This window comes from Oenanthe melanoleuca, chromosome Z (assembly GCF_029582105.1).
Source record: "Oenanthe melanoleuca isolate GR-GAL-2019-014 chromosome Z, OMel1.0, whole genome shotgun sequence".
Lineage (NCBI taxonomy): Eukaryota > Metazoa > Chordata > Aves > Passeriformes > Muscicapidae > Oenanthe > Oenanthe melanoleuca.
The window spans coordinates 75,794,748-75,815,542 of NC_079362.1; the positions used below are offsets into that span (position 1 = coordinate 75,794,748).

General features: G+C 45.6%; 1 protein-coding gene across 1 annotated transcript; it reads right to left on the reverse strand.

Annotated features, from left to right (window-relative positions):
• Positions 1-365: 365 nt before the first annotated feature.
• CFAP53 (cilia and flagella associated protein 53) lies at positions 366-20,029 on the reverse strand. Its single transcript, XM_056514664.1, has 8 exons — positions 19,881-20,029; positions 18,259-18,488; positions 15,920-16,096; positions 9,461-9,764; positions 6,530-6,748; positions 5,334-5,550; positions 4,797-4,899; positions 366-3,406 (listed from the first exon to the last, which is right to left on the reverse strand). Exons 1-8 carry the CDS (start codon positions 19,989-19,991, stop codon positions 3,190-3,192), a joined length of 1,578 nt encoding a protein of 525 aa, XP_056370639.1. The 5' UTR covers positions 19,992-20,029; the 3' UTR covers positions 366-3,189.
• Between the last annotated feature and the right edge of the window lie 766 nt (positions 20,030-20,795).

The window sequence follows — 20,795 nt, forward strand, 5'->3', positions numbered from 1 at the left end:
GAGATCATCATCTTTTGTGTGGCCAAAAACATCACCGTGGAAAGCCCTGTGGTCAGTATAAGAGCCCTGGGAGGCAGATGGGTGCATGTAGAAAAGTCTTAAAGCCTTGGGAGTTGTTAAGGATTCAAACCCTGGAGTGAGTCTGGGATGATGTGATCAGGGACTGGCATTCCCAGCCCTGCCACAGCCAAGTCACCCACACGCTCCACACCCCTGCTCTTCCTCTGTCACCACAGCAAATTTAATTTAAAAATACAGGGAAGAATATTTTGCAAAGCTCTGTCTAAGTGAGGCTGTAACTGCCAGGTTTCAAAATCCAGTGGTTCTGTCTCTGCGTGGCTCAGAGCCCTGGTGCAGGGCAAGCTCAAGGCTGCTTTTCTCTCAGTGGTGTCCCTGCACTCGGGGTTTAATAGCTGGTTTGCCTGCAGGATTGCTCACTGGGGCAGGAAATGCCACAGGATTTCAGGAGCAGCAGCTAACACTCCGGAGGTTCCCGGCACTGCAAGCCACAATTCCAGAAGCGTTTGGCTTGTTCCTGCCTGGTGACCTGTAAATCAGAAATGTAACGTGAGCGCTGGCCCCAGGCAGGCAAAGGCACCACCATGCTTTGAAGCACGTTCTGCCTGCTGCCCTGTTTGCCCAAATTTACTGCCAGGAGATCCAAGGAGCTGGAAGAAGATGAAAGCCAGCAGGATTAAGGAAACCCTTCAGTCTTGACAGAGAAAATCGTTTTTGCTGCACTGCTCGTCTGTTAGGGGCAGCAAGAAGGTGCCTCTCAAGGAGGCTCTGGCCCACCCAGCCTCACCAGTTCTTCTGGACCAACCTGAAAATCCCACACAGCACCTGGCAGCAAAGGGTTCAGCCCCAGCAACACCTTCATCCACCAAAAGCTTTCCCTCAGAAGAGTTTAGTTGCCGTTATCCCATGGGAATTCTCTCCTGCTGAAGGCAAACTTCTTCCAGTCCAGTCTTTTAATCTTGTGCAGACCTCATGTTCGTTGCAGAGGAAATTTGCCTCCAGGAGCAGGAGCTCAGACTCTCTATAAATATTTGATGGCTCTGACCACCTCTTCTGAGTTATTATTTTATTAAAAAAAGAAGATTTATTATGGTTCTGGATGACTTGAATTCACAAAGCTCACCAATGTGGTGTTTTTTTTATCTCTCATATTGGGTGTACCCAACAAATGTCACAGCCTTTAATAACATGCCTTAATTAATCCTGGAATTCTGAATGTGCTATTATCTTCATTTTTCAAAGAGAGGTCACAATAGTAAAGGAAAATCTACATTGCTTGCATGGGCTACTCCAGGAGTCTGCGGCAGACCAGGAAATTAATCTCTTAATCATTCTGCCAATTTGACTCGGTGGGGAGAGCACAGACCTATGACTACCTCAGCTCTCTGCACTGATTAAATTATTTCCTCTATCTGGGATGGCCTTTCTCACCTGCAGAACAGGAGCAGCTCTGATGTCCTCTGTGTACTTTTGGAGATGGTTGCTGGAAAGCACTGTTTAAGGGCTCAACATCCTGGCTACCAACCTACATCTCTCTGCCTGATGCTTCACCTTCTTGGAAGCTTCCTCCCTCAGCAGATCTGTTTGGATCCAAGCAATCCAAGGAACAAGCCATGAGAGGCACTGCTCTGGTCTGTCTGGTTCCCTGTCAGGATGGAAACAGTTCCAGTGGGCTTGACTCTCTCCCATCAGGTGGCTCAGGAAGTTTTGTCTGTAAGCAACAATAAAATCCTACTGCTCTCCTTTTCCCCTCAGCAGGGCCAGGTTCTTCCACCGTTTACACCCAGAATTAGCAGGGTTGCTGAAAGACCACTGATACATCTCCACCTGGCCTTTTTCTCCACAGGGGACAAAAAAGCATTTGTCACCCTGGTGTCTGCTTTAAACCGAGGGGACACAACTTTTCAGAGTTCCAAGATGTCTGGGATCTGGGGCTCCTGAGCTCTGCTCCCAGCTATTTATCAGCTCCTCTGTGCATTCATTCATAACAAAAACACAACCTGGTTTGCCCACAGAGAGCCACATGCTGAAAAGGAAGGTGGGAGGATAAAAATGGCAGAGCAAGTGGTTAGTGAAATATGGAAATTTTGGAAGAAAAGGGTGAAAAAGCAGGAACTGGCAGAAGCTGAAAAGCTGACAGAGAGAGAAACAGCTACAGACAAGCAGCAGCAAAGAATCATACGGAAAAATGGAAAAAAGAACATAAAACATTTCCAAACGCCACGAAGTCTGTGAGCAAGAATGGATTCTTCACTTCTCTCCTCTGAACAGGAGAGAAGAAAAGCTAATGAAATATGAAACAAGGAGCTGGTCAAGGGCAGCACCATGGGGAGCAGCTGGGTCACTCCCACCCATGCTCCTTGTGTCACCCACTGCTCCTCCTGCACTTGGGGCAAGCTGGCCACTGGCATGGGAGTGGAGAGGACAACGAGGTGTCCCTGCTCCCACTGCCAAAACCACCAACACCCTCCTGGGGACATCCAGCCAGCTGCTGTGTTGTTGTGTTAAAGTGGTGGTGCTGCTCCAGCCCCCCAGTCCATGTGTTCAGTGTGGTGATCCAAGGAAGCCCAGAGAGGCAGAGGTGCCATGAAAATTATAGAGAATAAACCTTTCCACAAGACACCTCTAACTTCAGCCCTGCATGCTTAATTCTGCCCAAGTAGAGGGCTCACAGTATTCCACAGACCATTCAACAGCTACCAGAATCTATGCAAAAGAATATCAGCTTTTTAATGTTCACCCCATGGTAAAATACATTCAGTTTTATACCTGGTATCTAAATACAAAGAAAATAATTTTGCAAACATTTCCAGTTTGAAAGGCATTTTAATAAAGACTTGCTGTAAGATTTCTACAAGTTTTCTTTGTGCAGATTTAAAAGAATGCATGTGCATTATTCATGTCATAATAATACAGTATTATATTGTAGATGGCAGACAGTATTCTTGAATTAAAATGTCAAGCACTTTGGATTCTATCAGATTTGTAAAAAAAAAAGAAATCCATGGGGCAAAAATAAGCTTTAAAATACTATGTTTCTTGTAATCTTGAATTAAAGGTTTGAATGTCACAATGGAAGGAGTTCTTCCAACTCAAGTCAAGTGTAAGCATCCTAAGAAAATGTTTTTAAAGGCAACTGACCGAGCTAAAATATCACAGTGAGTGATGCCCTTAAGAGTCATGCATTAGTGCTTTTTTTGTCATGGGGGGCTTTCCTATGGACTCTTTGGGCATTGACAGAAAGAACTGTACCCTTTCTTGGTACTCTCTCTCTGTATTTAATTCATGCTCTTTCTCCCTCTCCTCTTCCTCAGCTTTTTGGAGACGTTGTTGGTAGGCAATTTGAGTTGCAAGCTGGTCTCTGTATTCTTTGGCCTTCTGCATTTTTCTGGAAATGTCAAATGAATACGTTATATAAGCAGTGCGGGTAAAAAAGATAAACTTTTATTATTATCATTATTATTATTATTATTATTATTAGCATTCGAGCTTAGACTAAAGAACCATTCAAAACTCCTTTTAGCAGTTAAGAATAACTGCCACTGTTAAATGCTACATGCTAACCTTATGTTCCTCAGAGAATTAACTGCATTCTGTTGTATCCTACAAAGCAGACTAAAACTGGTGTTTGACCAGAAAGAGGGAAAGAACAGCTCCCTGTAGTCAGTGTGCATTCCCTGCTCCTCACAGCCATGGTGAGGGGATAGAGGATGAGGGTGCTGGGTCTGTCTGTCCCTGGCTCGGGCTCAGTGATGCTGCTGACATCCATCCTCACCCTCCTTCTGAGAAGAACAACTCCCTGCTGCACTGATATTCCTGGAAGTGGCTGTCAGAAGAAATCCATCCTCCATTCCACCTCAGGACTTGTGTACTGCTTTCACTACCCTCTGGAGAAGCAGAGGAAGTCTTACATGTTCAGGAGTCCACAGACACTGGAATGCCAACAGAGTAGTCAGGACTTGTGCACTAACTCAACAGAGCTGAGCCACAAACCTTTCCTGACACTGCTGAGTGCCATCTCTGCTAAGTGGAGCATATCCCAGCTGGAGCCCAGCGTATTTCCTTCACAAGAGTGACATTTCTGTCATAGCCAGGAGGTTGTTCCCAATAAAACCCTCAGAGAACACAACGATACTGGCTGGGGAAGGAGCTATTTGTATCCCACGGACAAGAGTGGAGAAACGGCAGGAGTACAAAAGGGGAGTAAGTGAGGTAAGGCCCTTTGCCCAAGGTTTTGCATGACACCCAGAGGAACATTCCAGCTACTGCGTGTGAGGATCTGCTCGTCCAGAGACACGGAGAGCCCCGTGCAGCTGGGTTACATGCTGCAGCCAGGTGTTTTGGTGGCTGACGTAGGATTGTTCAAGGGATGACTGTGGGTGGAGTTTAGCAATAAGCCCGGACACACTTGTTCTTCTAGGGCAGGAGCAAACAAACCTCTCATTAACCCTCCTCCCCAGACTTCTGCTACTGGTAACAACAGCTCAGAGGATGAGGGGATGTGTTTAGGAAATATGATTGATGTAAGTCACATGATGATCCAAAAGGACCAACACACAAAGGATATGTACCACTATTTTCTGACAATACCAGCTGCAGTATCACAAGTCTGCTATTGGGCAGTTTGGAACTGATAAGGTGTGTGGTGGGAAAGCCTCTCTAAATAGAAGGAAGTCCACCCAGTGTTTTAGAGTCATCAGAAATAAAGAAACAGCTCACTCACAAGTTTAGAAGACTGATCTGCAAAGAAATGAATCCATGACATGGAAGAAAAATACCTTGTACGTTTTAATTCTTCTTCCTGTTCGAATAATCTAACTGCTTCCGCCATTGCCTTCTTCTCTTCAGCAATCTCTATTTTCCTCTCCTCTTTTTTCTGCACTGGAAAACAAAACCAAAAATCCTTTTAGAAGGTAACAGCTCTGCTGATCTTGAAGGGACAGTGAGATTGCACTTGGGCTAAGTAGCCTAAATAGTAAGCTTGAGTTTTGTTGCCACACAAACAACAGCAAGTGTATTCGCAGCTTGTTTGTTTTTCATCCACTCAGAACTAGAAGGTTTTCACATTCAGGACTTCATAATAACACAATTACTAATAATGACCATTTGCCCGTGCGATCCTTACTTTACCAGTCTTTGCTCTGGTGATGGCAATGGGGAATTAGTATAAGGAAAGCCTGCAGGATTTCATTTTGGGAACAGGTTCAGGAAGGGTCACATTGTTGTCCACTCTATCACACAGTGTGTGCTGGTGCTGCTCCCAGCAGCAGGGTGTTGTTGTACTGCCTCTGCCCAGTCGTGTGTTTAACACTTACACTTCTCCTCTATCTGCGCCTGAATTGTGTACATGAAATCTCTCAGCAGCTGAAATCGAGCCTCCCTCTCTTGTTTCATTTTCTCAACCTTGTCAGCCCAAATCTGATCCCTCTCTTCCTTGAAGACCTTCTCGTCTTCTTTTTCCTGCTCCTTCTCCCTCCTCAGCTGCTCAGCCAGGTGATCCAGGTAGTTGAGTTGCTCCTTCAACAGCGCTTGCTGGAAACACACACAGACATTTGCAGATCTGAGTAAATCAGTTCCAAAAGCATTTCAAAACATGAAGAGAAGTAGTGGTTCACAGCCAGTGTGGGAGGCTGGGAGCCCAGAGCTCCATTCCAAAATCTGCCACAGGAAAGAATCCTCTACCTGGCCAGACAACAGGACAGATACAGATCCCTTTCCTCACAGCAGCTCAGCTGCCTACAACGCGCCCATTTTATAGATTTTCCACAGCTGACCAGGCTACTCCTGCATTAAATATTGTACTGTAGTATACTACAGACCACCTCCTGTAATTCTGCAGCAAGATCTAATATTGAGTTGATACAGCTTTCCTCACCTACATGAGCTTCTAAACACCTCTCTCCTGTGTCCTACATACCCTGAGACTCATTTGCACGCTGAAGTTGGACAATCTACTTGTTTTAACTTCAGGAAATGACAGACCATTGATTCATAGCATCTCCAAGGAATAAAACATGAGCGTTTGCATCTATCTATATATAGCTTTTAAATATTTTGAAGTTTTTTAGCATTCATTAATTGCAGTAAGTTAAATATTTCCTTTCTTCTGCAGTTAAAAATACTTACTACATCAGATCTATGAAACAAAAAATAGTTTTCCAGCCTCTATTATACGCATGCAGTGTAAGGATGATAAAGCTCAGGTGATTTACACACAATGAAATCAACATGGAGGAACAAAATTCCAGGATTTCCTGAGAGCCTCCACTTCATTTATCAGGCTGGTGGTCGCAAAGCAGGCTTTACAGTGCTGTGGTTTGAAAAGCTAATAGACTTCTGCAGAGGTACAGAGCACTGGCAGGAGGACAGGCAACAGGCTGTTCAACAAAAGAATTATCTCTTTCAGGGAGAAGGGCTTGTGTCTGTTCTCTGTTAGCCTGTGCAGTTCACAGGGCCACAGAACTAGTCTAGACCAGGTATTGCCCCACAATTCCACAATTAAACACCTTACTTTTTTTTTTATCATCTCCTCATGTTCCTTGTCTGTGTCCTGAAAATCTTTTTCCAACATCTTCTTCTCTATGGCAAGTTGAGCTTTTTTTTCTTCATCAAGATGCCTCTCCTTGTCCTGCACTGCTTTGAGCAATATGTCCCTGCGTTCCTTTTGCTGATGTCGCCTCTTCCTCTTAAGCTCTTCATTTTCTTCCCTAAGCTGGTGCAGCTCTTCTTCCTACAAGGATAAAAGTAGCCAGCTTGTAAAATCACTGCATGACTTCAAACTAAGTGGTGGCTAGAGTTAGTTTATTGCAACATTGAAGAGCAAAGCCTTGCTGGCAACACAGAATTAAGAGTCATCCACTTTACTAGACCTGGTAAAGCCTGAATGTTTTAGTATTCATTAGAATTCAGGATTTTTATCTGCAATTATCACATGCACTTGAATGCAAAAACTGAATTGTGCCTGGTGTTTTCCAAATGTTTCAGGCAGATAGACAGAGTCATCTCCTTAGGGAAATCAGAATCACTGCAGCACTTTTGATCTATATCCAAGAGTTCATACACAGCCATAAGCACTGACAAATAACAGGGCCACATGTTCCTGCTGTTTCTGCAGATATTATCTGTCCTGTGCCTGTGCTGGGTGTTCAGAGCAGTGCATCTCTACTGGTCATAAAGCTGCACCAAGTCAACGATTGGATCCTTGTCTTCTGATGGGCACTTACTGGATTTCCACAATTTCAAATCATCCCACTTCATATTGGAAAGAGCTTATTATTCCACTTTATACTGAAAAAATGTACAGTGAAACTGAGTTCTTAAAAAAGAAACAATAACAAATCAGAAATGCATATTTGAGATCAAATAGGTATTTGTATATTCGAGATTATTTAGCCCAAAAAAATTCAAAAGTAATTTATAAGCATAATTTCTGGACATCTTGCAATTGAATAAGTGTATTGAAACATAGTCATAATGCAGTATGTGACCATCATTAGCATTGTATTATCTCAGAAATCATGCTTCAGCTGTCTCGAAGGCACACAGTTTTTTGCTAACCTGTTTTTAAATTAAATGTCTCTTTTGTAATGTGAATGAGTCTTTTAAAATGCCTCAGCAGGTTTGTCATAAACAGCATGTCTAATCTTCCCCATATGGAAGCAGAAGCTGCACTCCCTAAAGAACATCCCTTTTTATGCTGGACATAAAGCACCCACGGGTTTTTGCAGCATTTCAGAACCAAAGCTGACTTTGTATCTGCCTGAACTGTCAAATTCATTTTCAGAAGCTGGTAAAACAGCTTTGAAACTCAATTTATATGTAATTTGAGGAATAGAATTAATAATCCAAAAAGCTTTGAACAGCAAAGGTGGAAAGAAAGCAGAAACAGTTAGCAGTCTGCTGTGCAAGTTGGCACATGTCTTTGGATGAATTCTGACATCAGTGAACCTGTGTGAGAGCAGCAAGGCTGGGATCCAACAAAGTGTGTTCATTGGGGTAACACAGCATCACAAATGTACAAAGAAGTGGTTACCAATCACCCTTCTGCAAACCAGGACCAAAGTACTACGGCAGAAACTCATGATGCTAAGTCTGGATAACACAAAGTCAATCACTTTCCAGTAAATTACAATTCTTAAAGGGAAAAGTAAGACAAAGGAGGAAGGAAGCTAATAGAGGTAACATAGCTAAAGCAAAAATTACCATCTCTGCTTTGTCATCCATTTCTGAGATATTCTGTTGCATGCATGTGGTCTACCTTCCCTAAATATTCTATTTTCATTGCAACAACCCGGAGAAACCTTTATGCACACTTAGCTGTCCATTCACCCAGATGAAACTCCTGGTCATTAGGGGCTACCAGTCTGCAATGAAAAACTGAGGCCATCTGCCACATTCCTCTTCTGCTGAGAAAGGATTACATCCCATTTTCCATACTGAAACTGTCCTTCAAAGAAAGGTTAGGGTTTTTTTCATAGACTCAACCATTTCACAAGAAATTTATCTCCTTGACAAAGCACCAGGCTGCTGTCCCCAGGGGAAGATGCAGAGTCTTTTATTCTAATAGTGCTTTTCTGAAAAGTTTTGAAACCAGTAAAGGAGCAGCATTCTTTGCCTGGGAGGTTTGGCAGTGCCTTAGAAGTTGTTACGAGAAAATAATCCTGCTCTACATGTTTTTAAATAAGCAAAACATTAGTCTAGCTTGGAATAAGGACTCTATGGGTTTCACAGCCAGCATTTTCAGAGCTTTAGATCTATTATTGTCTCATTTTTATGATATGGGGGAGTATATATGATGCCAGTACCAGCTTCCAGTGTCTACCAGAGTATCCTGAGTGATCACTCAGCCTCTACATGTAAATAGCTGCAAAATGAAGATGAGTCTGAGCTAAATAGCCTCCCATCATTCAAAGTCAACACAGAATACTGAACTAGCAAGCCACACTAAAGCCAGCAAAACTACAGCAAGAGAGAAGGAAAACAATGATGAAAGAACAGGGTAGTGGCCAAGCAGTTGGGCCGAGGTAGCCAAAATGCCTCCTGTGATGTGAGCTCAACAGCAGGCAGAAGGAACAGGTAAGGGAGCTTAGGTGCTGCTTGCTAATTTGTTTAAAATAAGTAAATAAAACAAATATTTCACCTGGGAAACAGGACTCTCCTGCTATCCTGCAGGAAACCAGAAATCAAAAACCTACAAAGATATTTGAGAAAAGTTTAAAAATGTTTCTATTTACCACAATAGCTCTGAGAGACTGAGTGACAAAACCCTTTACAGGGCCGAGTTTCAGAGCTGGAAAAGAGGCTTAGCTTAACAGCACAGGCTCAGGTACTAATAGAATCAGTGAAGATACAAATAAGGTATGGATTAGTCCAAATGTCTCGTAAGCCTGTCATTAGAAGGGCCTTCTGCACAAGCCTGAATGCAGAACACTATGGAAATTACCAGCAGCTCAGCCTCCTTTCTGATCTCCTGCTTCTTCTCCTCCCTGCGCGCGGCGTGCACGGCCAGCTGGGCTTCACGCACGTTCACCATCTCCTGGATCTGCGCTGCCACCTCCTGCGCCTTCAGCTCCGCTCTCTCATCCTTAGCCAACTGCTCCTTCTCACAAATCTCTTCCAACTTCCGCTCCTGCATCTCCTCTTCCTTTCTCAGTATCTCCTTCAGAGTCTGCTGGGCCAGCTGGCAGTCACCCACTTCCTTCTCACTCAGTTTTTTACAGTGTATACGATACTCCTCACATCGGTTTCTGGAAGGCAATGTAGAAATTGTTTTTTAAAAAGTCTTAAAACAATAAGCAGGTCTGGACATGTGTGGTGAATGAAGCTCCCAGCTCATCACTGCTCAAAACACAGGAACCCAGCATGCCAAGTTATACCCCTGGTCTGACACTGATTCCTTGTGGAACCTAAGGAACCATGGAAAGCCTGATTTGATGGAAGTCTTGACATTAATGAGCTGAAGGATTTGAATTTGTGAAAAACAAAGCCTAAATCAACTTCCTCTCAACAGGAAGTGAAGAGGCAGCACTGATCTCCGTGTGACAGGGACAGGACCCAGGGAGCAGCTGGAGCTGTGCCAGGGAGGTTTAGGTGGGATATCAGGGAAAGGTTCTTCCCCCAGAGGCTGCTGGGCACTGCCCAGGCTCCCCAGGGAAGGCCAGAGCTCCAGGAGAGTTTGGACACTGCTCCAGGGATGCACAGGGTGGGATTGTTGGGATGTCTGTGCAGGGCCAGGTGCTTTCTGGATGATCCTGCTGGGTCCCTTCCAAATTGGGAATATTCTATGAGTGTAAATGAACACACACTACATCCACACATTATATACACAATATACTCTACATGGAGCTGGAACATGGGGGTGTTGTGTGCATATATACTTTTTATTAACATATAAAACACATGCATGCTACACTTATTCAAACATGTAGGTTGGTCTCTATTCAAATGAAGACTTAGAAAGGTTTGTAAGTCACCTGAAAGCTCACTCATATTCAGAAAATACTATGACTGTGGAAATGTGGGTTACACGGTTGAGCAGGAACCAGGAGGAATTTATTAATTTTTTAAGTGAAGTTCTGTGGGATAATTCAGACAAGTTGCAATAAAAGCCTGGAGAAGGTAGAAAGTCAAACAAGTAATGCAGCTTTCAATTTTCCTTTACTCTCTGCAACTGAGTTGCATACAAAGAGGTAATTTATTTATCTTCAGTTGAAGAACCCTGAACTAATTGCAGATTCTGCTTTTACTTTTGCAAACAAAGCACTATTGAGATCAACATATGCCATCAAACATTATTTAATTTGAACAATCTGCAAGCATTTTAATTCTGTTCCATAAACAGGATATAGATTTTCATGAAATCAGAATGTGAAACTGGCAAAGACGAAGACCTGCAAGTGTGAAGGATCTGCTCTGAGGATGCAAATGTTATGAAGTAAAAGGATATCTCACTATTTCACACTGAATGAAACCATCTTCTAGAAAATATTGCAAAGGTGTTTAGGAATTCACAGAAGATACCATAGCCTGAATCATGAACAAATCCAAACTTCATGGCAGCAGTAGTTACCTGCACAATGTGAGATAATATGACACTACACAAGCTTTAGCTGACTATCCCGTGTAACAAAAATATTAAATATAACTACCTCAATGCTATTACCAATCTCCATATCAGGGTACTTATTTAATTTTCAGAGCAGAAGTCTCACCACATTTTCTCCCTGTTGGCATTCAACAGTTGCTGCCTCACATTTCACTGGGGACAAGGGCATCTCTCTGTTCATCCTCTCAGCTAAAGCACACAGTGCCATGGAGCCTGTGCTGAGAGGTGAAGGGCACTGTACACAGACAGTGAAAGGGACAGCACTGCTATGGAAACATTTCCATTCTGAAATTTTTATCAGGTATTTGCTGGACCTGCCCCAGCTTGAACCCCCGTGCCCTGGGCTGAGCCCCCAGCGTGGGCAGAGGGCAGGGGGGATTCTGCCCCTGTGCCCCTGTGCTCAGGTGAGACCCCACCTGCAGAGCTGCCTCCAGCCCTGGGCTCCAGCAGCACAAGGACGTGGAGCTGCTGCAGCCAGTGCAGAGGAGGCACGGAGATGCTGCAGGGCTGGAGCCCCTCTGCTCTGGAGCCAGGCTGGCAGAGCTGGGGGTGCTCAGCTGCACAAGAGAAGCTCCAGGGAGAGCTCAGAGCCCCTGCCAGGGCCTGAAGGGGCTCCAGGAGAGCTGCACAGGGACTGGGGACAAGGCATGCAGGGACAGGACACAGGCAATGGCTCCCAGTGCCAGAGGGCAGGGCTGGATGGGATATTGGGAAGGAATTGCTGGTGGGAGGGTGGGCAGGCCCTGGCACAGGGTGCCCAGAGCAGCTGTGGCTGCCCCTGGATCCCTGGCAGTGCCCAAGGCCAGGCTGGATGGGAATTGGAGCAGCCTGGGACAGTGGAAGGTGTCCCTGCCCATGATAAAGGTGACTTTGAGGAGCCCTTCCAACCCAAACCAATCCATGATAAGGTGCTGTAGTTCAGTGCAGGCTGGTGAAAAGGGATGGTTGTTTTACCTCTTGGACAAGACAGGAACCTCCTGAGCACTGTTTAACCCAGCAATAAAAGCAGAGAGCAGCACAGGGATGTGCATGCCATGAGCCATGGCACATTCCAAGGCGTGCCCCTCCCTCCCAGCAGGTCAACAAACACACACTGTCATTGATGGTTTCCTTACATTTTACCACTGGAATCTATCTTTCATCTCCTGGGTGGGTGTTAGTGATGATTAAAGACCACAGCACCAATTAGTATTACGAAAAACATATTTCTCAAATGTTGTGAGGGAAACACGCCATTATTAAGATTTGAAATCTTACACCACTAGCAATAACTGTATTACCTTAACACAATGGGTTCAAAGTTCTCTTAGCACTGAAGGAATAAAGAACTAGTTATTCTTTTCTGTGATTATAAACCAATCTGATATTTATTGAATTCCCAGCGGGGAGCAGAAGTTAATTATGTTCAGCATTGTTAGAATTTTAATATAAAATAACCCTGTAATTGCTTGATTTCATCAATATAATTCCCTCAAAGCAGCTTTTACACCAACACAAAAACATCTGCTCCCCCAGATGGCAGGTTTTCTTCCTCACTTTGCTATCCTAAGCTTCTTAACATTAAAACTGTGCCTAAATGTGGCTACTTCCCAAAGAAAGAACCTCCCAGTTATTTATTCACTTTATGACTGCAGCACGATGTTGCTGGGATAACAACATTCCCCACACGGATGCTTCTGATGTTACCACAAGAAAGAGGATGTGATATTTGTTTCATGCAAATTTCAAGACATTGCAGTTTTCTTTAAAGTTACCAATGAGGAACATGGCCTCAGGCTAGCACTGGCTGAGTCTCTTCTCAGACAAGGAGTAGCCCTCCTTGAAAATGAATTCCAGCAGGACTCCCATGGTTAAAGCCTCGTCCCTCTGTCACCTTGCAACAAAGGGCTCCTCCTGGTTAACATTGTTACTGAGAAGTTGTTACACCTCAGGCCACGGTAACCAGCCCACCGGTAAAAATTATAAAAATGCTGCCTTTATTGCTCTAGAATAATGTCTGAGAGTCTAGGTGTTCCTATACCTCAAGATTTGACAATCCATGCTTGCAAAAGAGCAGAGCACCTTGCTTGGAAAATTAAAGGAAATACAAACAAGTCTGTATCAGGTTTCAGAAAGACAATCAAAAGAGTTGTAAATACACAGGCAAAGAGAAACAGAGAATCATGTGTATATCCACCTGCTACTGGATTGATTTGCCTGGGCTCTGGGGTGTGCCCTGGAGTAATGATCTCCAAAGTGGGGGCTGTGCAGGAAGATAATATGTTTAGTACTATTGATAAATAACACTAAGAAGTAAAAAATAGCATTTCTTTCATCTTTACCTCGCCCTTTTTGATTTCCATTTTTGTATATGGTTTATAATGTACACAATATACCAGGACAGTGGAGATATATATATATACACATACATATATATATTTTTTATATATATACATATATACATATATACATATATACATATATACATATATATATATATACATATATACATATATACATATATACATATATACATATATATATATACATACACACACACATATACATATACATATACATATACATATACATATACATATACATATACATATACATATACACACACACACACACACACACATATATATATATACATATATATATATATATATATTTGATAAATAAACAAATTGGGGTGAATGCTAACAGTTTTTACAGCTAGGAGGGTACAGTCAGAGGGTTGGAGGCCATTGCCCCTGAGGATAGGCTGTGACACAATTACAGACTCCTGCTTTGGAGTGGATTTTCAGTAAGTGCTGGTTTCCTGAGCAGCAAATCCTGGTCCCAGATCTCTGCCTGGACCAGGATGGTTTAGAAGGAAGAGTAACATCTAACAGCCAGGATAAAACAGACCTGGGGCTACTTAAACAAGACAAATACATGCAGATTGAGGAATCAGAATCTAATCAGAATCAATTGCCACAGCAGAGACTTCCTTTTTCACTGGAAAAGGACAGAGAACAAAGATTAAAATATAACTAGCACATCCTTGTCACAGAACTTTCGTCAGCTGGTTCTGTTCTTTTATAGAAACCTTAATTTAAAAGTAGAACAGGACACAGCTAAAGGAACTAACCATGGAATGTATTCCCATTACATCAGGACAATCAAAGAGAAGGGCTCTGCCCTGTAGGAGGAAGATCCATTTGCAAAGATACCCCAAGATTGCCACTCACAACAGCTGTGAAGAGAGGTGGTTTCACAGCCTCTAACTCCTCTGAAGCCAGCAGAATGCCAACAGTAAAGCTTCAGCAACACTTTTTAACAGAATGCTGTGCGGTGTGACTATTGCTTAGATCCCAGAGCAGAGTGGGAAAGCTAAAAGGATAATAACAGGATGAAATAATCCCATGAGACTGAGTGAACCACAGATTAACAGGGCTACACTGGGAAGACAGAGAACCTGAGACATTAAAACAGGCAACTACAGCATGAAAGTTCAAGTATGTGTCACCAGATGATGCAGTTCAGTAGTGAGATTCATTTTGCAATTAAAATGTCTAAAATTAGACATCTAAACAGGAATCTGCATATGTGCTAAATTCCCACTCTGATCAATGAGAACCTAATTAAAATCAGTAGAGGCTGGGGTGCAGTTCAACTGACAGGGCAGGATAAGCCTGTTTGAGACTGACTTTAGGTTCCTGTAACTGTCTGATTTCAGTGAAGTTTTAAATAGAGCAAGAATGCAGATTCCCAGGGAACATAAAGATACTGACACTTAGACACCTACTTTTAGGTGTCCACATTAACATCTCCTTGGTATGTAAAACAAGCCACAAGCTGAAAGGCAACCCCTCCAAACTATTTTAAAAGTGAGTTTCAACCACTTTGTGTTATAGAGAACAAACCAGAAGCTGCAGAAGGCAATGGCCACATTTTCAAACCACCATGTGAAGTTAGGTGGTACATGCACTTATAACACCTGTCTAAGTCAATAAACCCCACATTTAAACAAACATTTACCTGCCTGCAATATATATAATACCTATGGAATTAGTTTAATTAAAGTTTATGCACAAGCAAGAGCGAATGTTGATTTTTATCCCCAGCCTGTGCACACTGAGAAGCAGGTGCTGTAGATTTCACGGTACTGTGGGAGACTGGGAAAGACACTTCACATTATCACAGTTAAATAACATTATTATTTCTTTCATCCCTCCCTTGAGAAACCAGATTTCCAAGACTGGGACAAGGCAGATTTCATGCCAAGGCCTTAGATCCTAGTGAGCACTTGCAAGCTACTGCTTTCAGTAAGGAAGACTTGGCACAGAACTTCAGGCTGCATTAAAACCTTAGCTGCAGCTGCTGTTCTTGAAAAGTATGAAATAAATTAAAATACTGTCTTTTTGGACAATCAACATTTTGGGAATCTTTGACGTATTAGCTTAGTAACAAGTTAGTATTAATTAATTTAGTATATGTGATTTAGGCCAAATTAACCTTCCATGCACCCTGTTCACTCCAATAGTATATAGCTGGAAGTACAAAATTAAAAATATAGCTGGAATTACAAAAAGGGTTGACTTGGAGGGTGGAAACGCAGGAGTGCTCATGGGGGACAAGGAGGACACACTACACTTGCAAGAATTAACTACTTTGATTCTTTCAGTCATACTTGTTTTAATCACTTTCACCTTTCCTTCCTCAGTTTATTATTGCCACCTTCTTTTTAAATTGTCCCTATATATTTACTTCGGCAAATTCTCTTTTAAAATATAATTTTTATAACTCCCTTTTATATTTTTATGGCAATACCTAAACTGTTGATCTCGTTTTTCAGCCACCACTCGAAGTCTTTCTTGCTCCCTCTTCTCCCTCAGTAATTTTGCTTGTTCTTTCATCTCTACTTCTCTGTCCAGTGCCTTTTCTTCATCAAGTGCCTCCATCTCAGCAAAGTGCCTATTTTCCTCTGCCTCCAGAAAGTCACGAAGCCTGTAATGAAAACATTTGAATAAAGGCTAAATCAATCCGTCTGTTGAAGGACAAGGTTTTAGCTTATTTGTTATTAACACAAAGTGGGTACTGGGATACTTTCAACACCTCTTGCAAATGGCAGAGAACTGAACATCAAATTTTAACTCGGGGATCATTCCTTTAAGGGAATCTTACAGCACAGCATGAGTGATTCTGTCTAGGCACAGTTTAAACTCCTGATCTTACAAACCTACTTTCAAAGATGCTTTATAACTTCAGTTTCCCATTCATCAAATTATTCTAATTCTCAGACTACATTTGTCACCAGCTGGTAACAATTAAATTTTGTATTATTGTTATCCTTCAGCATAGAATATCCTGAATACCTACAAAATATCCTAAGCTGGAAGGAACCCACCAGGATCATCCAGTGCAGCTCCTGTCCCTGCACAGGCACCCCAACATCCCTGGGAGCAGTGTCCAAACTCTCCTGGAGCTCTGGCAGCCTCGGGGAGCTGGGTCAGTGCCCCACAGCTCTCTGGGGGAAGAACATTTTCCTGATACTCTCCCTTCTCTATGCATCCATAATTGCATCTTCTTTTAAATGACCTCTTGTTATTTTAGCATCACTCCACAAAACACTTCATTTCTCATCTTTGATGAGAAAACTATGTCAAATAGGCAGTTTTTAAACACACTATCATTTACTCCTCTATTAGTCTCAGCAGTGAGAAACCTGAGGCTTCAGAACTCAGAAATCATGGATTTCAGCCCAAATGCCACAGTGTCTCAGCAGAAAGGGACCTGGGGGTGCGGACAGACACGCTGAGCACAAGCCAGTGATGCACCCTTGTGGCAAAGAAAGCCATCGGCAGCTTGGGCTGCGGGAGGAGGAGCACGGTAACAGGTGCAGGGAGGGCATCCTTCCTCTGGGCAACGCTGAGACCCCACCCCGAGTGCTGGCTCCAGCTCTGGGCTCTGCAGCACCACAAGGACACAGCCTTGGTGCAGGGACACTGAGGGACTGCAGCATCTCTCCCAGAGGGAGAATCTCTCCTGAAGCTCCTTCTCCTCTGAGAGAGCTGGGACTGCACCTGGAGAAGGTGCAGAGGGATGTCAATGTACATAAACTCCTGAAGGGAGGGAATGTAGAAAAGACAGACACATACTCCTCAGCAGTGCCCAGTGACAGGACAAGTGGGCACAAATTAAACCACGTGAAATTCCAAATGAACAGAAGAAAACATTTTGTTTTCTTTTTACTGTGAATGTGGTCAGATATTGGACAGGTTGCCCACAGGGGTGATTCAGTCTCCATGTTTAGAGACAAGCAAAACCCAAATGGACACACACTCCTGGACACGCTGCTCTAGGTGCTCTAGGGTTGGACCAGATCAGGGGGTTCCTTCTAACCCCAGTGGTTCTGTGGATTCCCCTGGTATAACAATTCCCGTGAAGTCACATTAGACCAGACACCAAACTAACTTGCACAGTGACAAAGTCACTTGACATGAAAGAGTAACTGAGAAATTAAATCATATTTTTTTTCCAAAGATAAGTACAGCACATTTCTGTTCTTTACATGGCAGCAATGTGCTTCACCTTTAATATTTTTTGAAGGCTTCTGGAAAACTTTTTTTCAGCTGACTGTACTGCAAAGCATTATTTGTATGACCTAAACATCAGCGCCAAGAGCTTGCAACAAAACCCTCAGTGAAACTGAACTGAGACAATTTCTGACACTTTGCTACCAAGAGAAGATGTGAATGTCCATGGCAGGGTGAGTGGAACTAGATGATCCCATCCAGCCCAAACCACACCAGATTGATTCTGTGATGATTCTGTGCCCTATCTCTGAAAGTGTTCTACACCAGGTAGGACAAGGCTTGGAGCAACATGGTCTGGTGGGAGGTGTTCCTTCCAGGGGGCTTGGAACGAGATGAGCTTTAAGGTCCCTTCTAACCCAAACCATTCCATCATTTTATGATTATATCAAGATACTCTTCATTCTCTTTAAAAATCACACTACTAAAGTGCTACACTACTGCTTCTACCCCTCTCTGTGGCAGACAGGAAGCTCCAAATGCTACACTGCTTACTGTGTTTAAACACACATCACTGTGCCCTCGGAGCACACACTGAAAACAGCAGGGGGGCTGCCCTGGCTGCTGGTCGGCTACCTCTGCCTTCTCACATCGATCTCCTGCAGGTACTGCTGCACGGTTTCCTGGACCTTCCTCTCGACAGTGCGGTGTATCCATTTGTCCTCGCCGCCCTTGTGCCAGTCGCGGACGTTGCGGTAGTGGAGGAACACCCGCAGGTCACGCTCCTGCTCGCGCTGCGCCTCCTCCCGCACTCTCTCCGCCCAAATCGCCTCTTCCCTGAGGTTCCTCTTGGAGGGCTTGGCTATCTGCGAGAGAAAGGAAATGCAGAAAGCGTGGAGACCTCACAGCACCCTTTCAGGATGGGAAGGGGCCCACAGTGAATCCAGAGAGGGACTCTATCAGGAACCGTAGTGACAGGACAAGGAGTAATGGATACAAAGTGAAAGAGGGAAAATTTAAGCTAGATTCTGAAAGGAATTCTTCTTTGTGAGGGTCATGAGGCCCTGGCACAAGTTTCCCAAGAGAAGTTGTGGCTGCCCCTGGATCCCTAGAAGGGTCCAAGGCCAGGCTGGACAGGGCTGGGATAGAAGAAGATGTCCCTGCTCATGGCAGGGGGTGAGACTAGATGAGCTTTAAGGTTCCCTTCCAGCCCAAACCATTCATGGATGAAAATACTAAGTATTAGCCTGCATTTTTTTCAGTTGAATTCATGACTGTGCTGCAAGTACCTAATACCAAATGATGAGTTCACTGTAATTACGGGATAGTCACGGAACTACTGAGGCTGGAAAAGAACTCCAAGATCATCAAGTCCAAGCTGTGCCCGATCCCCACCTTGTCACACAACCCAGAGCACCCAGTGCCACATCCAGTCCTTCCTTGGGCACCTCCAGGGATGGATGGGCACTCCAAACCTCCCTGGGCAGCCCCTTCCAAGGCCTGCTTGTTCTTTCTGTGAAGAAATTCTTCTTAAATTAGACAAGCCCTGCCTACATCCTCATCCACACGGCTGTGGGCTCCTCAGGACCCCAAACACAGCACCGGGCACCCCAGGACCCCAAACACAGCACTGAGCTCCTTAGGACACCCAAACACAGCACCGGCTCCTCAGGATCTTCAAACACAGCTCTGGGCTTCCTGGGACCCCAAAAATATCACCAGGATCCTCAGGACACCCAAACACAGCACCGGGCACTCCAGGACCCAACACAGCACCGGGCTCCTCATGACACCTAAATACAGCACCGGGCATCCCAGGACACCCAAACACAGCACCGGGCTCCTGGGACCTCAAAAATATCACCAGGCTCCTCAGGACCTTCAAACACAGCACTGGGCTTCCAGGGATCCCTCACACATCACCAGGCTCTCCTGGACCCCAAACACAGCACCGGGCACCCTGGGGCTATCAAACACAGCACCGGGCACCACTGGACAATTCACACAGCACCAGGCTCCTCAAGACCCCTCATACACCACTGGGCTCCTCAGGACTCCCGAACACAGCACCGGGCATTCCAGGACCCCAAACACAGCACCAGGCTCTTCAGAACGCCCAAACACAATGCCAGGCACCCCGGGACCCCTCCCGGCTGTTCCCAGAGGGTCCCCCCCACCAGCCGGCCCCGCTGTGGGGCGCCGACCCCCACGTCCCCTCAGCTCCCCGGAGCGGAGCAGCCCCGGCGTGGCCCCCTCACCAGCGCCACATCGTACGGCGCGCAGCCGGTGAATTCCCGGCGTCTCTGGGTGTGAGAACAGCGAGGGGGCTGGGGACGGGCCGGGGGACGGGCCGGGGGCCGCGCCGCCATGGCGGGTGGAGGTGCCGCCGTTGCTGAGGGGACGCGCGCGGGACGGAAGTGGCATCATGGCGGCGGGGGCGCTGAGGGCTGTCCTGCCACGGCGGGGGCGCTGAGGGGCGATCATGACACTGAAAGACGGTCATGGCACGGCGGAGGCGCTGAGGGGCGGTCATGGCACTAAAAGGCGGTCATGGCACGGCGGGGGCGGTCATGGCGCTGAGGGGCGGTGATGGCGCTGAGGGGCGGTCATGGCATGGCGGGGACGCTGAGGGCGGTCCTGGCACGGCGGGGATGCTGAGGGGCGGTCATGGCGCTTGAGGGGCGGTCATGGCATGGCGGGGGCGACGAGGGGCGGTCATGGCACGGCGGGGACGCTGAGGGGCGGTCATGGCACAGCGAGGGCGCTGAGGGGCGGTCATGGCACGGCACTGGAGATAAGGGGCGGTCATTGCACTGAGGGGCGGTCATGGCACAGCGGGGGCGCTGAGGGGCGATCATGGCACGGCGGGGACGCTGAGGGGCGGTCATGGCGCTGAGGGGCGGTCATGGCACTGAGAGGCGGTCATGGCACGGCGGGGGCGATGAGGGGCGGTCATGGCGATGAGGGGCGGTCATGGCGCTGAGGGGCGGTCACGGCATGGCGGGGGCGATGAGGGGCGGTCATGGCGCTGAGGGGCCGTCATGGCACGGCGGGGGCGCTGAGGGGCGGTCATGGCGCTGAGGGGCGGTCATTGCACTGAGCGGCGGTCATGGCACGGCGGGGGCGCTTAGGGGCGGTCATGGCGCTGAGCGGCGGTCATGGCGCGGCGGGGG

Coding starts and splice junctions, on each gene's coding strand:
- CFAP53 (XM_056514664.1), bottom strand. CDS start 19,991: ATGGCGGCGCGGCCCCCGGCCCGTCCCCCGGCCCGTCCCCAGCCCCCT. Junction 16,097..18,258: donor ATCGATGTGAGAAGGCAGAG/GTAGCCGACCAG, acceptor TTTTCATTACAG/GCTTCGTGACTTTCTGGAGG. Junction 5,551..6,529: donor AGGAGATGATAAAAAAAAAA/GTAAGGTGTTTA, acceptor GTGTGTTTCCAG/CAAGCGCTGTTGAAGGAGCA.